Source organism: Sturnira hondurensis, unplaced genomic scaffold, assembly GCF_014824575.4.
Source record: "Sturnira hondurensis isolate 20B ecotype Veracruz unplaced genomic scaffold, ASM1482457v3 Scaffold0020237, whole genome shotgun sequence".
Taxonomy (NCBI): domain Eukaryota; kingdom Metazoa; phylum Chordata; class Mammalia; order Chiroptera; family Phyllostomidae; genus Sturnira; species Sturnira hondurensis.
In genome coordinates, this window is record NW_028092868.1 from 9507179 (window position 1) to 9531832 (window position 24654).

General features: G+C 40.9%; 1 protein-coding gene across 3 annotated transcripts in view; it reads right to left on the minus strand.

Moving 5' to 3' along the window:
• Window positions 1-22831, minus strand: part of SPHKAP (SPHK1 interactor, AKAP domain containing) — a 119177-nt gene extending 96346 nt beyond the window's left edge. For all 3 annotated transcript variants that reach the window (XM_037029252.1, XM_037029251.1, XM_037029253.1), the window contains exons 1-2: window positions 22460-22831; window positions 5760-5838 (exon numbers count right to left, since the gene is read on the minus strand). In XM_037029252.1, the coding sequence (XP_036885147.1) occupies window positions 5760-5838; window positions 22460-22487 (107 nt within the window). In that variant the 5' untranslated portion in view covers window positions 22488-22831. The remainder of the gene's footprint in view (window positions 1-5759; window positions 5839-22459) is intronic.
• Between the last annotated feature and the right edge of the window lie 1823 nt (window positions 22832-24654).

Sequence of the window (24654 nt, forward strand, 5' to 3'; positions counted from 1 at the left end):
GTGAGAATTAAATGAGGCTGTGGAGTCACAGAGTGGGACTAAAGTTAGTGCACTGCTTATGATAGCAAGTGTGATTTAACTCTATTCCAATATTCAAAGTGAAATCATCTTCTAGTCTCCAGACACACATGAGAAATCAATTCAATGATGCCTGATATCCAAAACTATATGTAAAGGGGCTTTTATCTCTTAGACCATGTGACGTGGGTGTGAATTTCCAGGAGGTGACTTTACAACACAGCCCAATTTGTTCCCATGCCTTTGGGATGAAGGTGGAATTTTCAGAGTATTTGCAAAGACGCTGTCCTTGGTCTGTAGAGAAGCAGAACATTGACTGCTACAGGATGAGGCAGAGATGGCCACAAAATGAAACCTGCACATTCTTTTAAATGAGTTCAAATTGACATTAAAACAGCCACTGCCAAGGCATCATAACTTGCTCCTTATGGGGAAGGCTGCAAGTTCTTCCTGGGGATGTTTTCCTCTGATTTGGACAAGTGTTGACAATATTTATTAAGGACATCTATTCAAATTGGTTTCATGCTGAAACTGCTAAATGGATTTCAAGGAAAAAGGAGATCAAGGTGGAAAAAAAAGACACAAACGCAGAATTTGAAGTAGCGACTTTAGAAGTATTATGAGAAGAGAAGTAAGTTTCATTAGAGAAAATGTCATTTCTGAGTATGCCGCTGAGTTGTTACCGTGCTATAATCACTGATGACCCATGCATGGTGTCAGGTCACCATCAGTAGTGACAATGGCTTAGGGAATATTCAGCAATTTCCCCAGAAAGCAACACCCAGTGCCTTGAAACTGAGTTCTCTATATGTTGTCACTCAAAGTGGGCTCTGGGAACCAGGCACATTGATATTGCCTGGGAGCTGGTGAGCCACCCAGCAGCTCAGGTCCCTCCCCGGGACTACTGAATCAGAATCTGCATTTTGACATTAAACTCAGGTAACACATACACCCATTAAAGCCTAAGAAGCACTTATCCAGCATTCTCATATGCCTTTGCACATGCTGTTCCTTCTTTTAGGAACACCCTTCCTGATCCCCTCCTTCCTCCTAGACAATCCCTGCTCTACCCACTTGCATCACCTCCTGTAACTCCCCCTTCTTTCCCTCGGTCAAGGAAGCCACTCTCTCCAACCTTCCTCCAATGTCCCAGCATACACCAATGTGCTCACACCCTCGCCTCTCCTCTATCCCCACATTTCCACCCTCCCTCCAACCCAAGAAGTGAGATAGACACTTTTCTAGTATGTTCCAACAGCACCCTGAGCCATGTCCTGTTATAGCTCTTGTCAAAATTACGTATAATTGTATAATATTTGTCTGTCTCATTGGGCTATAAGTAAGGAAGGAGAGGAGGACTCTTAGGACCTAGATCAGCACTACGCAGGCTAAGTAGTGATGGGTGCTCAATTAGTATCTATTAGCATTGTTTGTTCTTATCTTTCTGGGCATCTGGGTTAACCTCAAAAGATTATGCACAAAAGAGTGAATTCAAAGCTAAATTTTGTGCCGTGGTGACAAATGGCAGAGTCAGTCACATCTGAGGAGATCATTTAAAGAATACCCTGGATATTTCTGATGAAAAAGGATCCTGTTGCTATTGTTCATTACTAATATGTCAAGTAAACACATTTTAACAAAGTTAAAAAACACAAACACAAGTAAACAAAGTTTAACAATGTTAACAGATTCTTAAAGACAAGGTTTGCTCTTATCTTCTTCCCTTCTTTAAAGAATGCTTTTAGTAAAATGTAGTAATTACCATTGGTTTGATTGTTTCAAACAATCAAACAATCATTCTATTAAGGATATCTATTCTTGAGCTTTCTTCTAAGCCCTTTGATCTCAACACTGGAAAAAATAAAAAAGATGCACATCTGTCAGGTATCAGATCTTGAGCAAGAAATTGAGTTGTTTTGATTAAAATTAATTTAATGAATTAGCTTCTCATGGTTCAAAATAAAAGTTTCCGAAGGTGAATGTTCTCATTTTACCCTCAGTCAAAAAGACTTAATTGTCACATAAATCTCATGGGCTTGGGTCAATCTTTCAAAAAAATTATTTATTAAAAAAAATCCCATGAGGTATTAGTTTACATTCACATTCTGATGGATCTACTGACGGAGTTCCTCCCCGACCAGGTTATAGTTAAACTACTCTGAGCCTTCTTTTTCACTAGATTTCCTTCTGCTAAATTAGTTTAGAGAGATCCACCCACCCTTGATATCTGATCAACTTCTTCATCCCTTAACCATGCTATCTTAAGTCCTGGGCCAGCCTTTGTAAGAATCCTGTTAGGCCATTTTAGCAGGAACTGCCGCACCCTTGCTGTTTCCTCTGAGAAATTTCCACCCACTAACCCCTTCCCTCTGCCCATTGGCCACAAGGCCCCATTGCTCCCTGTGTATTTGGAGCAGAGCTCAGTTCTGCATACACTGGCATCTCTGTTCTTCGCTGCAGCAGCTCAGCAACTGTCTTGCATTTCTAACAAGTGCCTGGTGCAAAAGTTTTCTTTTACCCTGTGTGCTCTTTGGTTCCTTTTCTAGTTTTGTTTCCTAGGTAGAAGAAAGTGAGAATTTACTATAATAGAAGTGTTTCTGTATTCTTTTTTTCTTTCTATACTCATATTTTTCCTTTCTAGGTTGAAAACATCAGATCATGATTTTCTGATCATGTCATCTGTGCAAATTCAATATGTTACCAGCTCATCAGTGGCTGGAAGGCCTATAAAGTCCTCATTGATTCTATAGAATTCTAGTAAACTTTTCACAAGAAACAACTATTCAAACCTTGAAAATATTTAGAAACCATTGTCGTGTGCATTGTTTCACTATTTCAAGGTAGCCGAATAATTGTAGAATGGCAATTTTCAGACCTTTTAACATCCTATACCAGTAAAATAACAAGAATAACCGTAATAACATTATAAAGTGGCCAACCTTTTATTTTCCCAAATCAGGACCTTTAAAGAAACCCCTTGCTACTTCTGTTCTCACTATGATTCTTCAAAGAAAGGACATTGTAACAAAGTAATAAAAACTAAAATGTATTATCAAAAACTGAAATATATTTCTTTTTAAGACAAGATTATTGATAAATTTCACTCTCAGTTTTGTCCTCAGATCAGTGGAAATGTTGTTGAAGATCTAAGTTCAGGAACTTTTTATGAGGCGCTCTTAAATGAATTGTCAAAGAGAGTAGAAAGAGGTCATTCGTTACCAATCATAAACTAGCTCATTCTTAGCAGAAAGAATGGCCTCAACTTACTGTACTTTAATTCGATCTTTATTGTTAAAAAACTGGCGTAATTATAGAATTGTTACTTCATTTAGGACATAATCAGTAAACACCAATGGTGGGTAATTTCCCTATTTTCAGTACTAGGTGTACTTAAGTCTTTTAAGCTGAAAAATTATATTGACTACTGTTTAGTAGCGACTTTTTCATTAAGGCAACTACCAAATCTCTCAGACATGCCCAGTGAAAACAAACCACTTCATATGGAGACAGTATGCAAAATAAGTAGATTAGAATAGAAAAAAACAATGAAGAAGTCACCTTTTTAATACAAAAAAAGGGTTGTACTTCAAAACAGTGTTAGTGACAATGTAACAGGGTACGGCCAAGGTGGGAGGGGTCCACATAGGAATTTTTAATAGAGTCCAGAACTCAGGGTGTTCAGGGAATATTAGGGAAAATATATATATACATGATGTCCTCATCCTACCAGCCTGAGTCGGGGGAGCAAAGCCATTGAGAGCTGTTTCTATAGCAACAGTTTTGCACCTAACCTCTGTCATAGTCATTTAACAAAGCTATAGCTTTTAACTGGTTTCATAGATATGTTAAATAGCTGTGGCCATGCTTTGAGCCAGGGGGATGGGAGTGACTTCAATCTGGGAGGTAAATGGGAAGCAACTCCCCCCACCACCCACCGCCCCCCCTTACAGTGCCTACATGAGAGCTTGGAGATGATTGGCTCCACGCCATGGGGCCATGCCTGCCCAGACTCACTATGGCAGCCCAGTAGAGCTGGAAGAATACAGGAATGCTGGCAGGTGTCACTGATTGTGGGAGGAGTCAGAAATGGGGCTGCAGAGGAAGATTGGCGGGGGCGGGGGGGATTAAAACCCAGGCATGGCAGCCATACCAAGTCGGAGAGGACCACATGGCTTTGGCAGAGTAGGTTGGTACCACACAGATTTGGAAGAGGTTGGAACCATGTGGAGATTGCGGCAGCAACACGGTGGACGGTGCTGGAACAGAGGGGCTCCCTGAACCACGGACTTCTACTCCTTTTCCTGAGATACTTCTACTCCTTTTCCTGAGATACGCTACCCCTGACTGGGCAAAGGGGAGAAGGAAGGACTGTGTGCATTTGTGGATAGTCTAAAGAACTTTAGTATTTTAATGAAGACATTAAGTCATTACTCTAAGTCTATATAACCTTTAAATAAATAATTCATTTCCTTTTCACCAATCTCTGGCATTGAGAGATGTCTTTCCTCTGGAGGTGGGCAAAGCGAATCTGGTATGAGGGAGAACCCCCAGATAAAAAGGGGGCCCTTTTGGTAATAGTATATTGTTCACCCCAACCCTAGGTCTGTTCTGTAACAGTAATTGTAATTATATATATATATATAATAAATATGTCATATATAAAAATAAATATATAACATATAAAATAAATTTTATCAGACACCTTCTGTGTATTGGAGAGTGAACAGCACTTTTTCCTATTTATAGGAAAAAGACCATTATATTCACTAACACATTTGATGGAGTTAGAATACAAGCATTAAGCTGCTGTTCACTCTCCTGAAAATTTACATGGGAAAATGCTTTCATGTTAGTGATTGTAGTTGAATACAAAGTGATTTAACAATTGACACAAATGGCATCCCTTTAAAATGTAACATCAATCAGGTCATTTCTATGCTTACAACCTCACAGTAGCACTGCATTCCATCTGAAAGGAAATTGTACAGTTTGTCACCAGGGGCTACAAAGCCCTATGTGCTTGGACTCCAGGTCACCTCTGGAGCTTGTGTCCTCCACACTGCCTCCCTCCACTCCGGCCACACTGGCCTCCTTGCTTTTCCTAAAACGGGGCAGGCACACTGCTGTCTTAGCACTTTCCCTAGCTGTCTTCTCTGCTTGGAATGCTCTTTGGTTGAAGACCTGCATACCTTATTTTACCACCTCTGCTAGAATTTTCTCAAATGCCTCTTCTCAGCAGGGCTTCTTGGGACCGCCCCGTGGAGTTGCCACCCAGGCCTCCCTATCCTTGGCTTCCCAATCTCTCCTACCTTTTTCTATTTTTCTTAGCATCAGTACTATCATTTTCTAATATTCTACAGGAGGTAAATAACAGACATATTTACTGTGTTTGTTGTTCATTATGTGTTTCTCCTCCTTGCCTAACTAAAATTTTCTGTCTAGTTTTGATACTGAATTCCCTATTAATGGGAGTTTAGAATCATTTAAACCGGAGGAAGGCAGCAGGACCCTGAAGGAATGGGACACAGAAAGGGTGACATTTGACTATAGAAATAGGTAAGGTGCACAGCAGAGTTTGCATTTGGGTGGAAGTGATTCTGTAAACCAGGAAGCCTCCAAAATCAGGGTCAAAATCTGAGAGTTGGGTGCCCAGGGGGCTCACAGGATGCTGGAATGAAAAAGGCAGTCCTGGTCATGATCTGTCTGTATTAACCCCCTGGACTCCATATCCCACAACAAACCTGGATTCCTGGGCGTGGTTCCTGGCAGGCAAGGCAGCAGAGTGGCAGGGAGGTGAGTCTGGTTCAATTACCCACATGGCTGATGGAGAGGGCCACAGCCGCAACAGAGGAGTTGTCAACACCAGCAGGCGTGGAGAGGATGCAGGAGACGAGAGGAGAAGGGTGGGGAAAGAAGAAGCAGAAGTTTTAGAATCATGCAAAGAGAAAAACATATTCACAGCAGGCTGTCTTTAAAAAGAACAATACACAGCAGCTAGAGGATGAGGTTGTAACAACTCAAAACTAATTAGAGAAGGGTTCAAAGGTTACATGCATGTTTTCAGATAGCATCTCTCATGGGTAATATGCTGGATTTTTGTCTTAGGTTGAGCTTCACATCTTTAATGCATAAGAAGGTAATTTTCATCTTGTAGGTAAGAAGTTTAGAGTCTTCCAATCTAGTTTACATGTATTGACAGGTAAAAAGCACACTTTGTGCTTCTTGAGTTTAATATTTTTAATATTAAAATTAATATTATGGCCTGGCTGGCATGGTCAGTGGATTAAGTGCCAGCCTGTGAGCCAAAGGGTTGCTGGTTCAGTTCCCAGTCAGGGCACATGCCAGGTACCAGGTCTCTGGTTGGGGGCGTGCAAAGGGGCAACCAAATATTGCTGTTTCTCTCCCTCTCTTTCTCCTTCCCTTTTGTTCTCTCTAAAAATAAATAAATAAAATCTTTAAAACTTAATATTAGGAGTGGATCAGGACAACAGATTTTAAGGACATTTATTCTGGTTTCTTTGAAGGATGTGTAGTTCCGCTTCTATGCAATACTCACTCTGTAGTAGATATAGTAGGATTTCTTCTGTGTGTGCATGTTATATTCTTAACCAAAAGTTCCTCTCCAAGGTACTATTAGGCATTATCAAAATATTCAACTGTATCTATCATCCAGATTTATTTCAATTATTGGGGTTTCAATCTGTTTGATTCTAGAAGATGAAACCAAGGCCTCAAACCGGGCCCAGGATTTCTGCTGGAAAGTGAACAGCGAATACTCTTCTCACTCATTCAGCAGGAACTATTTCTGAGGTAAAATTTGAGAGTAAAGATTCTTTGCTTTCTGACGGTAGATGATAAGATAAAAGTGGTCAAGATACAAATTATGTGCAATTATTATTAATGACAATGCAGGTATTATGCCATATATGAATTATAACAACCAAAAAGTTTGTTTGCTAAAAATACCCTAAAATAGCCCTGTCTAGTGTAGCTCAGTGGACTGAGCGCAGGCCTGCAAACCACACGATCTCGGTTCAATTCCCAGTCAGGGCACATTCCTGGGTCGCAGGCCAGTTCCCAGCACTGGACTCACAAGAGGCAACCATACATTGATATTTCTCTCCCTCTCTCCTCCTCTTCCCCTCTAAAGATACATAAATAAAATCTTTAAAAAAATAAAGAAAAGAAGAAAGAAAATTGTTTTAAAAGTACCCTAAAATAAATGTGAATAAATATTGTGTGTGTGTGTATATATATGTGTGTATATATATATATATGTATATATATATATATATATATATATATATCTACATGATTTTATAACTCCATAGATTCCCAAATAACCAAGATTCGAATAACCTTGACTTGTTCTTGGAAATCACATTTCACCCTTTCTAGGGGAAGCAGAGCATTGAATGGTACTGAGGCTGAGCCGATGAACGAGTTTCATCATTGTTAGGACAAGATAGCCGTTGGCACAGCACGGTTACGCTGTTGCCTCTTTAGAGGCCACTGAGAAAAGTGAACTGAGAGCTGAAAGTGAGTAAACCCATCAAGAGAGATTATGTAAAGGGACTTCCAGGGTGCTGAGTTCCTCATACACTTATTCTCTTATCTCTGAAGTGTTCAACAGTACTGCAAACATTTCTGAGAGAAATCCTGTAAATTTAATATTTACTACAAATTATAGTTGCAAACAAGCAATAGAACATCGATGTAGAACAGGCAAAGAGAGAGAAGCAGAGCCCCAAGGTTTGGGAGCAGTTACCCACAGCCCAAGGTAGGAACTCAGCAGGAGTTCATTTAATAGCCTGTTTACGGGCATTGTGGAACTGAAGGTGTCCTATATAGAAGATCGTCACAGTTAGCAATGTCTTCCCTTGTGACAAATTGAAGTTAAAATATGCCAATTAAGAGAAAAAGACTCTTTACTCCCCCTCAAGACCTACTTTGAGATGATTACTATCTTTTATACAAACTTTCATAGTGTCTACATTATGATTTTCCAAAGAAGCTGACCTGTGCATCTTGAATATAACTGTTGTACCTCCTGATTGTGTGAGAGGACTACAGAGAAAATCCTAAAGAGGCTTTATTTATGCCCATAGTCCTGATGTATACTGGATGATTCCCCAACGTCCCAATTCTCCAGTGTAGGGAAAGTGACACTTACCTCTCCAATTAAAATTACATGTGCCAGGGCTAACATCAATACATCATCACACTTATATAAGCTAGACCTTCTGGTCACTGATTCAGATTTACCTCTGAGCTGCTTAGTTTCGAAGGCAAGATCTACGAACACACGGGTGTTTCTTTTCTCCTGAAATGCTCAGTCAAAATGGGGTTTCTTTCTAACAGTGTGTTAGCAATTTTGTCAGCCTCTTTGTAAGCAGAAAAAGCAGAAAGGACATAATCCTTTCTAAGCAATCATACACAAGGTCGGAATAAATCTGTGTGTACATTTCTTTTTTCATTCTTTTAATAAAATGGCTACTGAGCACCAATATTGTGTGAAGTGCTCAAGATACTGCAGTGAATAAAGCAGGTAATCTACACCTTCATGGAGTTCGTGGTGTTTTGGAGAAGACTAAAATAGCAACATACACAAAGTAAAACATGTAAGAGATTTAGGAAAATAACATTTGAGCATTACTCTGGTAAAGTGAAAATTTTCACATAGGTTGCCCAGTTTTTTTTCTGCACACAAATAATGAGGATCAGGTATACAAACAGCTAAATAATTTGCCACAGTCACACAGTACATCAAAGAGTATGATCTTAAACTCAAGTCTTCCAATTCTATAACTTGGGGGGCTGTTTTTATTACAGAAGACTGTCTGCAGAGCACCCAAAGTAAATGAAATGTTCTCAAAGAGTTGTGTATTGAACATCACAGGGAGGAAATTTCCAAATGATCTGAAAGATTGCATATATATGTGAATGCTCCAGGGATCTCCACTCACAGTCTCAAAGAGAGCAGAACTCCATGAGAATCGAATGAAACAGCTGGATAATAACCAATGGATTCTCTTTTTCTCTTGTTTTTCTCCTGTCATTCTCTTTCTCTATTTGTTTTTCATACAAATTGCTTTCAGGGCCATTCTGAGTCTATTTGCCTTATTGCAGGTGCTTCCATCTCTTTGGCCGATTAATATGAGGGTAAAGGAGGTATTATTTGGGGGAGAAGGCAGCCGAAGAAAGCGAGGGAGGAGTATATTCCCTAAGGGCAGGGTTGGGCTACAGAGGCCACTGGAGTTTGGGTGATTTGGACGCTTTCTCAATTGGCAGGGAAACCTTCATTGGAGAGCCTTGGAAATAAACTCTTAAGATGAAATACTTTCACAGACTATTTAGGTGGCCACACGAGAGCAGTAGTTGTTTTGTCTACATTGCATAACCAAGACTCTTAAAAGGAAAGGAAAGTGACCAAGAGAAAACAGAAACTGAGTTTTAAATAGTGTTGCCTCTTACTGAGCCATAGTTATTAGCCAGTTTCAAAATGGAGAAGACCAACGTGGAAATGCCAGGGGCACCACTGCATGCTCGGTTTAGTGGAGCTAATTATCAATGATACTCTTGCAAAAGGTCAGGAATTATGCAGCAGATCGGATACTGCACTCACAGATTCATTTCTTCTGGGACTGTGCACTAAAAGCAAGGTGACAGGGAGAAGCCAGACTTCTCTAGTGAATTTAATCAGTACCCGTGTTCCGTGTTGATCACCCATTTGAATGATTTCCTATTTGTTGTCCAAATTATCCACTAAACTGCATTCGTCACCTATTCTTCTCTTGTTCAGACCTGATAAGGCTCTGTGAAAATAAAATATGCAAGATAATTGTGATTGTACTTTATGTTTTTCTTTTTTAGGCATAGTTTGCATTGTTTTACCCCTTATAATAGGACCAAGAGGCCAATCCCCACCCCCACCCCCCAGCTCCAGTCTGGGGGGTGGGGGTAAAACAGGAGTGGGAAGCACCAAAAGCAAGCTTAAGGTATGTTGTAGGGAGTATGAAAGGCCAAATTCCAAGAGACTGAATTCTATTGCCAAGTTTTCAGAGTGATCATGGACCCACCCCAGAAGTAAGACAATGTCAGAAGAATAAAAATTCAGGAGGATTAGAAAATGGAATCCAGTATGAGCAGTATGATCCCTTCTTTGTCTATGGAGTTGATAACAGAGTAATGTCTCCCCAAATACCACAAAGGAGCCCTTTGGGATCCTCTGGGGCTCCCTCCCTATCTGCACAACCAACTTGCTGGGCATCTGTTTCATGAGGCCTTTATGTAGTTTGAAGCTCAAGAAGTACTTTTAAAGTGTCCTCTCGTTGAATAAACCTCTTCTGGTGACCCTGTGATCTTAGCTCTCCATTGTTCTATCTACCTCTGTCTTCAAGCATTGTGGTATTAAAATTATAATTAATGAGCAACAATAACAGTTCCTATTTATGGAACATTTAAAATATTCCAAGTACTGGCTATTTCCTTCATATGCATTATCTCAACTAGCACTTCCCACCTTCCCCCAGCTTGAAAACCAGTGACATCCACGGTTTGTAGGACGAAGGCACAGCTGACCCCAAAGCTTAACATATTCTGTCTCCCATCTAACTTTCAGGTGTCCTATGTCACTCTGCTCTTCCTCATTTCCTGCCCCCAGGCACACACCTGGAACAGTCTAAATGCTCCACTGTTTCCTCCCCCAGCACCTTTCCAACTGCCCTCTGCCCTCCAGAAGCACTTCTCCTCACGAGGCCTTTCTTACCTCTCCCACGTAAGTCTTGTTTCTTCTTCTTGTTCTCCAAGACCATGTTCTTTTGCCATGGAGCACACATACCACTTTGCTATATATCCACTGATGCTATCTGAGTAGTGTCTTTCTGTCCCACCGGTACTGAAGTTTCATGACAATGGGATTGCCTTTATTTCTGTTCGTTATTGCATACCCAGCTAATGGTAGCTAGTGTACATTAAGGAGTCAATAGCAGTAGTGAATAAATAAATGAAAATAAATTTTACTTTTCAAAGGCTTATATTTATTTTATATTTGGCCCTAGCTCCTCGTATATGGTCTATGGCAGCCTTTTTTCCCCCTCCCACCTCGGAGGCATGTGGGTGGGACCCATTATGGGGATCAGTGATTCAGTTACTATAGACTTTAAACTGGCTCTATTTCCCCAAGGCCCTGGTCGCTACAGACACTGTCAGAGGACCCCTGACACAATTTTAACCCAATTGATTTGCTTGCTACCTTTTAGATTTTGAGTGAGTGGGGTCTTATAAAAAGGAAAGAGAAAGGGGTTGCCATTTATGGAGGGTCTCCAATCTTCCTGGAACAGCATTTGGTGTTTTTCACACATTCAATTCAAATTAATACCTGTGCATTAAAAGTAGACGGATAATGGGGAGGTATTTTGGAGATAGAAAGACAGCTGTAATCTTAACTATAGAGGAGAATTTCCCAGAAGCTTGTGTTTGTACAGTGTTCAATTGCACCTGCATTGCTTCATTAGATAATTTGCCCATCTACAGATAATGTTTGTGAAAATGGAAAATTTTCAGCAGTGTCATTCCCTGGAGAAGATCTGGTAAACTTAAAACCATTGGAAACTGTCCCTACAACCGTCAGGTGTCTGTATTATTCATTAGCCTGTCCCTGCAGTTTCAAGACTGGGCGAGAAAGCCAATGGACTGATCACGAGCAATTGGTCTCCAGTGAAGATCCCTCCCCACCTAACCTGAGCGTTTATCTCGGTCCGCTACTCAACACCTGTTTTGTGACTCTTATTTAAATTAAGTGCTAATCAATGAAAACGACGGTTATAGCAAATGATGCAGGGATTCAGAAAGAACAAGAAAATGATGCGAGAGAAGTCTTTATCATCTGTCAAGCTGTTGCCAAAGGGAAGCCCAGCAGAACGTGGTCAGTTCATGTTGGAAGGAGAGAAAATGGCTGAGGATGATGACCTGACAGGTTCTTCACAAGAGTATTTGAAAACCAAAGGGTTCAAGGAAGAATCAGCAAAATTAGTGAAGCTATTGAATATATTTACAGAACTGACAATGTTTATGATCTTGTGGGAAAGTGTCATGTTAACATACAAGTTTGAAAGAATAATTACAATTGTCCAATCCAATCAACACTTCATTCATTATTTGTTTATCGAATCCATATTTACTTTTTATTTTTAAATTCCGATAAAATAAATTTTATATTTTATTATTTTTAAGAATAAAGTCCCAGATATATCAACTATTTTTTATTACTACTTAATGACATTTAATCTCCTTTGTAGTGAGTTTCTGTACCCCTTTCCAGGTTCTAACTATTCTCACATGATGAAGATGGCATCCAAGATTTCGCACTTTCCTTTCATGTAAGAAGGAAACCCTCCTCCACATTTTTCCCCACTCCCAAATATCTACATTGGTTCTATATAAACTTCAGCGTTAAACCTTGGACTAAATCTTCACCTTTTCTGCTTCCTTCTTTATGTATGCCCCTCTCGGTCTTAGGGACAAGGTCTAAGACCCAGTAGAAACACTGAGGAAAATGTCATTATTAATACTTTGTCCATATTCTTTCTCCTACATGAAGAATATCTAACGGCTGAGGATGATTAAGGTAGGGATGACAGCTTCTCCAAACAACATGTTGTCTGGATATTGGATTTTTTCTTTGGACACTGCCTTTATAGTGAGTGATTCATGCAGTAAAACTGCAGCTCATTTTTTAAAAGACACGATTGCCAGGCAGTCACCGCATTGTTCTACCACTGTGAGAGAGGAAGACCAACAGTTTAACAGAATGCCAGCTCAGATCCCCGACGTGTGGGAAATTACACGAGTGAAGTGTATGCACCTTTTTAATAGCTATTTTGAAGCAGTTGATTTATTCAGAAAAAAGTGAAAATTAAAACTCTTCAGGTTATACTGAGTGCATGAGTCAGCAATGAGCACATTATGTAGGGCCAAGATTTTATATAGAAAAAAATGACTTCACTTGGTCCTTTATTTTTTATATAAATTTTATGTTTGGTTTGAATCACCCAGGTAAATTCTTTAATTTAAACTGTCTACTCAAACTGTAAGTGAATGGATGTCTATCCATAGGCAAAAATCTATTAAAAGTTGCTATCTTTATTATACTATTATTATGATCAAAATTACAGATTTTTTAGAATACACACAATTGTGTTGTTTAACTTAATTTTGAAGAATTAAAAGAGAAAATTACAAATTTTCCTTGTATCTTTGGAATCAAACTTTAAGATTTTAAAATATATCATTTTATTTAATGCATTTTGATACCTGAGCAAAGTACTCTAAAATATAAAATGTACAGACTAAAAAGGACACCTTTAGGTGTCAAAAGTCTTGATCAAATTGATATCACTACATATGCACATATATATTTAAAACACATGTGTAACATAATGTTTAATAAATAATTGAGAAACACATCCTATAAAACTTTAGCACTATATTTTATTATGTGCTTATTCTGAAGCAGTCAGTTTTATTTTAATGATAATAATATATGAATTGTTTCAAAGAACTGCTTATAACTTTTCAGATATAATTAATCTATCATTTTAAAAAGTCTAATTAAATATGAATGGGCCATTATTTTATATGAGTTCTAATTTGCCATAGATTATTTTAATTTCTCTAATGTGCAAAAAATTATTCATTTGTGTTGTTCATAAAGAAAATAATTGAATAATTGCATGATTGACTTAATGATGAATATTCCATCTTCTTCCACTAAGAATCTGTGACAGAGAAAAGATTTATAAGATAAAATGGTAAAATACAGCTAAAACTCAGTTCTAAGGAACATAGAAACTATAACAAACAACACAGGTGTTCAGGTGATGAACTCCTACACAGTTGCTATGATTGAAGTTTAAATTTGTTTCTGGGGTTTCTCGAAGCTGACATGAAATGGAGGCATGAACAGTTATACAGATGGTGTATTTTTTAAGGAAAATAAGGAAGGTGAATATAAGGAAGAGATGAGTGACAGACAAGTCCTGCTGTGCCAGGAAACTCCAAGAGCTTCTAACTGTGTTTTAGAGTTCATTATTATTATTATTATTTTAAACAAATCCAATGCAGTGGTAAGTAGAGGAATCAGGAACTCAGGGTTTTATTTTTGGATCTATCCCTAAATAATTGTAAGACTGAGCAGTTCATTTAAATTTTCTTGACTTCCGTTTCTTTATCTTTATAAAAGGGGGGGATTGGGCAAGGTAACTTTTACTTAAGTCTTTTGTAGTTCTAACATCCCGTGTTCATTGGGTTCCCATTTCTCCAACACAGAGAGAAAAGCACTTGATGTTTCAAAAGGCACACTTTCTAGGTGAGATTCTCATTGGGGAGAAGTTGTTTTAAGGAGTTAGGGACCATCTATCATCTATGTAAATGCTGCAGGGAATCAGATAAGATCGATCTGGTGAGGTCTCAGGCTATCCCTCAAGTGGTCACTTGGGAAATGAAAAAAAGAAACTGAAGTTAGTGTGTGCTGAATATCCACTTCCTAGCCAGTCTCTTTCCTTCCAAAATTCCATCTGCCCCCAAGGAGGTGTGCAAGGAAGTCAGGAACCCTGTCTTAGTCTATCCCGGAATCTTGAAAGTGTCAGGAGGGAGGGTCTGCTCAATATTTGTTGCCTGATGATGACTTTTTCTTCAATCTTCCCCTTCTCATGTTGACATGCTAACAAAACCAGTGTTTTCTCAATCACCGGGCTGTATTAGAGACATTTAATATGGGTCTTTTTAAATTTAGCATTCTTTTTTAATTAAAAAAATTTTTTATTGTTGTTCAAATACAGTTGTCTTCATTTTCCTGCCACCACTTTCCCCCTCCCCACCTAGCTCCACCTCCCACCCTCCATCCTCCCCCACTTTGGCTTTGTCCATGTGTCCTTTGTACATGTTCCTTGATGACGCTTCACCTTCTTTCCCCTGTTATCCCCCTCTCCCCTCCCTTCCGGTTACTGTCAGTTTGTTCTTTATTTCAATGTCTCTGGTTATATTTTGCTTGCAGTTTGTTTTGTTAATTAGATTCCACTTGTAGGTGAGATCATATGGTATTTGTCTTTCACTGCCTGGCTTATTTCACTTAGCATTATGCTCTCTAGTTCCACCCACGCTGTCCCAAAGGGTAGAAGCTTCTCCTTTTTTTCTGCTGCACAGTAGTCAGTCATGTAAATGTACTACAGTTTTTTTATCCATTAATTTACTGATGGGCACTTAGGCTGTTACCAGCACTTGGCTATTGTAAGTAGTGCTGCTGTGAACATTGGGGTGCATAGGTTCTTTTGAATTGGTGTTTCAGGATTCTTAGGGAATTCTCAGAATTCTGCAGTGAAATTGCTGCGTCAAAAGGCAGTTCCATTGTTAGTGTTTTGAAGAAATTCCTTATTGTTTTCCACTGTGGCTGCATCTGTCTGCATTCCTACCAACCATGCACTGGGGTTCCCTTTTCTCCACAACCTCGCCAGCATTTGTTGTTTGTTGATTTGTTTACAATGGCTATTCTTTGGGTCTACTGTCATTGCCTATCTTGAAAATGGTGTGAAGTCAAAATAAAAATCCCTTAGGAGGCTTATAAATTACAGCATTTTGGACTTTGTAAAAAGTTTCTTCCAAAGTTATTTGTGTGTTTGTACTATATAGAAATTGCACAATATGTAATAGAGTGTACAAATTAAATATAATCATAGTATATTTTCAATAATGAGAGAGAAACAAAATAGAAAAAGGAAAATGAACATGCAGTACTGAATTTGCCTGAGTTAAATGTGTGTATGTTTCACCATTATATCCCCAAATAGCAGCAGTTATATGAGGCTATGAAATGGGAAATGTGTGAACGGATGTCAGGGTGAGTGATTCAGAGTTCATACTCCAAGTGCCTTGGAGGAGAGCCCTGTAGGCTGCAGTGTTTATTGTTCTTAGCTGGAGCTGGTCCATGGGGCCTGCTTCCTGGCTGATCTGACCACTGATCAGAGTGACTGCCACTCCTTCTTCTCTCCAACACTACCCTCATCTCACTACATCCAGGAATATACCGTTAGTGGTGAGGAACTTTGGAAGTAGAGAGTAATAAGGGAATTCTGTGAAGTGCCTTGGAAGCCCTCTCCAAACCAATGAACAGCTCCTCAGATTACCTACCATTTCAACTCCAACATCAACAGCCAGGTCAGGCACAATGAGCTAGGTTATGCTACAGTATCATGTAACTCCAACATCCCAGAGGATTAAAACACAAAGGTCTATTTCTTGCTCACACTACATCTCCATCATGGATTGGCTGAAGGCTCGGCTTCAAGTTCTGTTCATGCTGAAACTCATGCTGTTGAAGCAGCCACTCGGTAAAATCTGTGTTATTGGCCATGGCAGAAAGCAGTAGAAATGAAGCAAACACATATAGCCTCTTAAATTTCCCCTTGGAACAAACATGTGTCCCTTCCGCACACTCTGCATTGGCCCAAGCAAGTCCCATGGCCATACCTTCTACCACAGAGACTAGCAAGAGCAACCCCACCTATGTTTAGGAGCACAACTGAAAATACATGCTAACGAGCTCCAATGACCATTGCAACAAATAGATGTCCCCAGAAGTAAAGTCTGTGTGGTCTCCAGGTCTACTCCGATCTAGCCTTGTTCTCGAATAAGATTCAGGGACTAGGTGGTTGTTTCAGCTCAGCTACACTGGATGAGCTACACGTATTGCAGTGGAGGAACAAATAACTTTGTTACTCTTCCTCTCTATTTCAGAAAGAAGGCAGCAGAGGGGGTGGATTAGGGGCTGGGTGGAAAAAGTGACATGATTACGCAAAGAAAAAAAAACTCTCATAGAAAACAATATGGTGATTATCAGAGGGAAAGAGAGGTGGGGGTAGGTAGAAAAGGGTAAAGAGGGGGTAAGTGGTGATGGAAGGAGACTTGATTGAGATGGTGGATGCACAATACAATATACAGATGGTGTATTATAGACCCATACACTTGAAACCTATATAATTTTATTAACCAATGTCACCCCAATTAGCTCAGTAAATTTTTTAAAATAAAGTATAGATTGGTAGTTGCAAAATAGTCATGGGGATTTAAAGTGCAGCATAGGGAATATAGTCAATAATATTATAACAAGTATGTATGGTGCCAGGTGGATACTTGAAATATTAGGGAGAACACTTTGTAAAGCATACAATTGTTTAACCACTAAGTGGTCGAACCGGGACTTTATCACTGTGTTGTATTCTTTACAAAAGAGTGAGACTTTATTACACCTTCTGTAAGCATGATGTGCTCTACCTATGTGCAGACATTGCCATGAATCAACCCTTTTCTAAGTTGGGCCTTTTTTTTCTCCGTGGTGGGGGCCGTGAGTAAGTGCCTTGATTTCATCTGTCTCTTTCAAGAGAATGAGACAGTCATCTCCTTGTGCCCAGCTGAGAATCAATGCTACAATAAAGGCTTGGCATTATAGAAGGTTGGAGGCCAAGGACCTAGAAGATCAGTATATGCAATGTATATATCATTATATCCAGGAGGAGACAGAGGAGCACAGGTCAAGCCACCTGCCCAGGCAGTCAAAGACATTAATTTCAGAAGAGGGTTAAACAACAGATCTCCCGACAGCAAATGTCTCACTCTTTCTTCTTCCCCTCCCTATAAGCCTTTGTAGCTCTAACTCCATTAAAATGAATAGTCCAAAGAGGCCCCTTCAGAATGAATGAGATGACTTTTAAAACTTAATTTACAAATTGATTATTTGGTATGAGACATATATTTTACTAAAGGAACCATGTGGATGGAGATCAAGGGTCCCTAAAAGTATCAGTAGGTGAAGTATAGCATCAAGAGTGGGCTTCAAGACTTTCAAGATAGGAAGGTATTGTTTATATGGGAATTGCCTTCAGAGTTTCCACCTCTTATCCAGCTACCCCATTACCCTGCAGTAACGTGTTATCTCAACGTCCTAGGCACTGGAATTTACTAACACCCGGTTTCCTTTTCAATGGGAAATAGTACCTGTTGGGCAGTGTTTCACTGAGACTTACAGATTGGGGGATGTGGCCACGTCAGTCCTGGTCTTGAGGAGAGCGTGCTTTGCAGGACAGAGAATGACCTTAAATTGACACTTCAGACAGGGCCCGATATCTGCCTCGAGTCCTCAATTTGTTAGGAATGCTAGAACAATCTTTTCTGAGAGTTTTTGGTAAACAGGTCGCAGCAATGTAAATGTGTTCTTGAATTTTTCCTTTTCTATAAATTTGAAGAGAGATAACTTTTTGATAAAATTCAGTTGGAAGACCTTAGTCTAGTTTACAGAATAATGTTTGCTCCATGAAACAAAATCAAGTTGGTTTCCCATAGAATTAACACTTTTAAAATTGAAAACTTGAGATTCTGGTGGGCTTTAGTGACATGTTAGTAGGTAGACTAAGATTTGAGTAAAATAAACTGTCAGGAAATCTAAATAAATAAATACAATATTTTTCTCTAAAGCTCATCTCTGATGATTTTCTAATCCAAAATTCCATACAAAAACTTTATTAATGAAATAAAATCCAGTAAGCCGAATGAAACAAAAAGAAGAAAATAGTACAGTGTAAAGAGGCAAATGATTTAGGAAATAAGAGAAGTCATCTTTCTTAAACTTCAAATTCAAGCTTAGAAATGGTTCAGACAACAAATTATTTCTGTTTGCAAAAAAAATAAATGGTATTTCAGCACTTGTTAGCTTTAAAAAAAAATGATCTTGCTTTTAGGCTGTCCCCATGCATTCTGATTAAGTGCCAAAACTGTGCACCAGAATTTCTCCCCCCCGGCTCCCATTTGAAATAACATGCTTTTCCACTCATTACAAGAAAGAAAACTCAACCTGAAGCCAGAAGAACTTTGTGGATGATCTAGCTCTGCTACATACCACTGTAGAGATTTTAAAATCTAATTATTTTCTTCATTTCATTTCCTTTGGCTTGAATTTTCTTAGCTAGGACGTGGAGATGATTATAGCCATTATAATTAATCATTATCATCACAGAAATGTGATGATCAAATGACTTAATATATGGGATGACACTTGATAAAATGTCAGACTTCCTAGACACACACCAGTTACCGACATGAATGGGAGCACCTTGCCTCCAGTGAGGAGTAAATGGCATGGCACTACCGAGTGCTAGAACCATAACACACTGAACGAGAGACCTTGGGTTCCTGTTTATTTTCATAATTCCTTGTTGTGACCGCAGCAAATCAAGTAAACTTCTCTAAACTTTGAGATCTAAATGAAAAAAATACCCCTCTTTTTTTTTTCCCTTTGAACTGGCCAACTGCTCAGAAAACACTTGGGTGCTGGGTCTATAATGCAACTCATATGGTGACACTTCATCTCTCCCCAGCTCAGCCTCCTTATTGGAGACACCGTCAAGCTTTGATAAGCAGTTACTTTAAGAAATCTGTAGTGTTAACCACATAACTTATTATACACTTAAAAATGAAAATATTCAAAGTGAAAACTAATTGGAGCTCTCACAGAGGTGAGGTAATATAGTATAGTAACTCAAAGACCCACAAACAATAATTTTTTTTTTAAATCGTGCTTTGGAGTTTCTAGTTTATATAAATTACATAAAATCCTTGCACAATAGAGCTTGATGAAATTTTTAGTCACTGAAAAAATAAAATTCACTCTGACAAATGACTGAAAATTTAAAAATATTTTCAGTTCTTCATATTTTTGATTCATTGAAAAATTTAAGAAGATCTAAAAGCAAGAAGAAAAAATACAATTTGTAATTAACTTGACATATTACTAAATCATTTTGTTTTTGTCCAATTGTTAAACAGAATGTCTGAACTTGCTTTAAATAGGTCAGATTTAGACAGCACAAATCCCAATTGATAACAACTTGATTTTTCCTGATTGTGGCCATTTTCTTCAAAAAGCTTGTGTAGCCCTGGCTGGCGTAGCTCAGTGGATTGAGCACGAGCCTGCGAACCAGAGGATCGTGGTTTGATTCCCCATCAGGGCACATGCCTGGGTTGCAGGTTGGTTCCCTGCAGGCCAACTCCCAGCAGGGGACTCACAAAAGGCAACCATACACTGATGTTTCTCTCCCTCTCTCCTTCCCCTCTAAAGATAAATAAATAAAAAATCTAAAAATTTAAAAAAAAAAGCTTGTGTAGTCAGTCATCAATTACTTAAATTTCAAAGTTGTGTGGGGAAGCGGAATAACTAATATAGTATTTCTACACAACATTTAAAAATTGTAGATCACTTTTTAGAGATCAATACCCATCACTTCCAATTACATATTATAGAAAGGAAGCTGTTTTTTTTTGTATTCAAAAAATAGAGGGTCAGATTAACTCATCTAGTGGAGTTAACTGAATTTTCTATATGAATAAGGATGCTAATAAAATAGCTGAATCACTACACTGATTTGTGGGAATATATAATGTGTCTTGGTGAATAAACTGTAATACTCAAAAGGTTTAATTGGCTCCAGCTGATGTTAAATCTATATGACCACTTTAATAGGTTACTACAAAACTACAGGGCAATATCATTTGGCTTGCTCTTTAAAGAGTCATTTTACAAGACCACAATAGAAATAATATTGAGAAATCATTGGCACAATGTGTTTCTAGCATTTTAAAAGCTCTCTAAGCTTTCAAAAGGGGAATTAATCCGAAATCAGGCACGGTACTATTGATCTGCAAGACTAGATTTAAAACAATCAGCCTCTTATCAGAAGTGTCTCTGCTGGATGCTGGAACCACACCGGTCAACGTTTCAATTCTAGTAACAGTAGGCAGTAGGATACATGGCGTAGAAAGGAGCCCCCCAGTTTCCTTGACTTTCAAAGTGACTCACACAATCACCTAAACATTGGTGGCAATACACATACTCTATGTTTAAAAGAGTCTTGCTGTGGTTTTTACTGTCCCTTTCTTCATAGACTAGGACTGAATGGAAAGACTCAGTGATTGCGTGACCTTGACTGGCCCCAGGGTAAGAGGCTTTTCCACGGAGAGCTGCTCCAGGTGCAGGGCAGAAACCACAGCGCTCAGGGCCCTTTGCTACCCAGGCAGCAAGGGGAGCGTAAGGAGGAAGTAAGGACCTGTGCGGTTGGAAAGGCTGTTTCGTTACAGAGTGTGAGCACTGCGAGTCTCTAGATGGCAGCCTCCAACGGGTTTGAAAAGCAGTCTCCTGTCCTTCTCTGCCACCCCATTCCCCTTGCACCCCCGCAGCGGCTCCTCGCAGTATAGTATCAGCTACATATGTGCCTTCGCTTGCGGATGCTGGGGTGTGCTGCTCTCCAAGAATGAGAGTTTAAAATGTTCATTCCAGTGCCTGATGCTCTTGGCTGGGAGCTGCCTAGATATTTGCTTGGGGAAAGCGGGGAGTAAAGGATGACAAGACCATTAACCTTAAGCCCCTAGCCTTGGAGAGGTGGGGCTGCGGGCGTCACAGGGCCACCACCACCCTGCCAGCAGCGGCACACCTGCTCTCGGTGTAGACGCTCGCTCCGAGGAGAAACAGCGCAAAAGCCACCTGCCCAGGAGGCAGAATACCACCGGGGCTACAACCTCAATGTACCCCTGAGGTTTGTGCAGGTAAAAATAGAAACATCTCAGTTTCTCACATTCGCAAAGGACTGTGTCAGAAGGAGCGCAGAAGAGGGGCAAAGGGAGAGAAGGACACGGGGTTGGGGCGGGGGGAGTCATACGCAAACCAGGGGAATCGCGTTACTCCCACGTGGCGGGGTCTAAGGTGGCATCCTTGACACACCCAGCGTGGGGACCCCAGGGCTGGATGGAGTCAGGGAACGCGGGTGGCGGGGGATGTTCAGGAGGACTCGCAGTCTGGAAGGGAGTGTGGGGGCAGCAGAGGCAGGTAGAACTGGGGTGGGGCGAGGTCTTTTCTGACCCGAGCCTAGATCAGGTGTCAGGGGCAATCTCTCCTCCCCACCCCGCTCCTCACATCTTCACCCTCTGCGTACCCAGCAACCTCTGACACCCTGGCCAAGACGCACGCGAAGTGGGGTAGTTTGCCCTAGTCCCATTCCCTCCCATTTTCGCCCTCTCTACGAGGCGGGAAACCTCTCTAGGCTGTGTCTGCGGACACTCCGACTCCCGCTTCCAGAGGCAGAACAGAGCCCAGATCCCGGCCCTGGAAGCTGGCCGGCTGTCCCCCATCCGCTGATCCCACCGAAAGGCCGCACCCAGCCCTGCGCTCCGCGCCCCACCAGGGATCACCATCTCCCAAGCGCTCCTTGTCCAATGGCAAGCGCAGTCCTCGGTCTGCTCCGAGGGCGCACCGCGCAGTCCCAGGGCAAGTTCCTGAGCCACCCGGTGTGGAAAACGGAGTTTGCGGGGCACTGGGTTGGGCAAGGAGGGAAGCGGGTCTTACCTCGGTACGGAGAGCAGGGAGTTGCCATCCATTGTCGGTGGGAGGGCAGAGGAGAAAGGCGCAAAGTGAGGGCAAAGGGCCGGAAGTCTGCTGCGCGAGAACCGGGCTCCCAGAATCAGGGAGGGACACTCGCGAGGACAGAGGCGCGCAGGCTGGGACAGCCGCTGGGCTGTCAGAGACACGCTCCTCCCTGGTGGAGAGTGTTGTGCACTGCGCGCTGCTACCACTGGAAGGTCCCTTACTGTCGCCCCTTATAATCTGACACGAAGACGCGACCAAAGCTCCAGCCCTTCTGCCCGCTCCTGCTTTGCTCCCGGGCAGCCCCCTCTCAGTTGCCACTGGCTCCTTCAGCCCTTTCCCTGTCACTCCCGGTGCCCAACAGAAGCGACTCCCAACAGAATTTCTCGGTCCCCACCTTGCCTGCCTGACCCCTCCCTTCCCTTTATCTCTGGGGTGCAGCAGCCTAAGCCTTCAAGTTGTTCACCTCCTTCCCCAGACTCACCTCTTCTCTCCGCAATGCTCCTGCTCCCACAGGGCTCCCATTACGTTGGCCGCCTCTTCCAGATTTGATTTGTGTTTGTCTTCTACCAGGTGACAGTACTCTTCGATTCCCCAGCGACTTCCCCGTTCCTTAGACTTTACCCGTTTGATTCTCACAATTCTTCACTTAACTCATTCTGCTTAATTGTGACTCGCTCACCCTTCACTTATTATAGAAGCTCATGTACACATAGAAACCTCCAAGCCAATGACAAGGGTCATTCTTTAGAGGCCAGCACCCAGCCCGGGGAAGAAGGGCTGTCACAGAAATCTCCACAGTGCCTGCTTTAGTATCTCCCTGAGCAAAAATGATAGTTTTTTTAAGGAAGAAAGACATAGCTAGTAGCGATGACTGTTGAGTGTGCTGTTGACTTTGACCCTTAAAAATAATGTTTTCCTTGGGAAACTTTTTTAAAGAAACTTGCACAAGTCTCACACTGAAATGTAAAATATAAGACTGCAAAACTTAGAAACAAATCTTTGAGATCTGGGGCCAGGCAACACTTCTTGGACTTGGCAACAAAAGCACAATCCATACAATAAAAAATGGGTAAACTGAACTGTGTCGAATGTATTGAATAAAAACTTTTGCTATGAGAAAGACCCTGTTAAGAGAATTCAAAGACAAGCTATGCACTGGAAGCAACTATTTGCCAGTCAGATATCTGACAAAAGCCTGGCATCTAGAATATATTTTTACAGCCTCTCAAAACTCAACTGTAAAAACCCCCCAACAATTTAACTAAAACATGGGCACAGAAACAATTTAACCAAAAACATGGGCAAACTGAAACTTCACTCGGGAAGATTTACAGAAGACAAGTAAGCATGTGAAAAGATGTTCGACCTACTAGAAAAATGCAACTTGAAACCATAACGATATTTCACAATACGCCTGACAGATGAGTAAGATAAAGTAAGTGACAAGAATGAGAGCTGATGTGGATGCAGAGAGAATGAGTTTCTTGTCATTCATCTCCTGCTGGTGGGAATGTAAAATGTAAAAATCACTTTGGGACAATCACAGGCTTCTCACCCCCTCCCTTGTCCTTGGATGTGTATGCTTCGGGCTGCTCCAAGGACACAGACTTGAGATAGTAAGCCATTGTTCAGACCATCTGGATTGAACATGTGACTGAACTCCATTAAGGCCTCTAAGTAAAAGTTTAAGATTGTGGTGGGCAGGTGTGAATATCTACTCGTCTTGTGGTCACTCAAGACAAGATTTGTATGTAAGTTCTCTTGCTCATTAAGGCTACCACCTACAAATCTGGAGGGGTCTCTCTTTCTTCAGGCTTTCAGTGCCTTTTGTGTATGGGGGGTGGTTTCTGGTTTCACCAGGAAGCTCCCAAGAGTTCCAGCCAACAATTGGCAAGCCAGCCAGGAGACTGAGAAAATGCGCCTTGTGAAACGCATCCGGTGGGAGATCCAGAGCTGGTCATCCACCCTCCTCTATGTAGAGATGAGTGGTCCTTAGGTAGATGCTGTGGCCTCCTGAGTGAGCGAGGGCATTCATTCCCTGAAAACATCAGCTGGTCTAATTTGCTTGTTTGAGGAACTGTGCAGAGCATGCTGTGGCAAAGAAGGGGAAAGAATGGCTGATGCAGTGATCTGGCCTCTACTGTGGCCAGTTTTATGGGTCGCCCAGTTAGAGG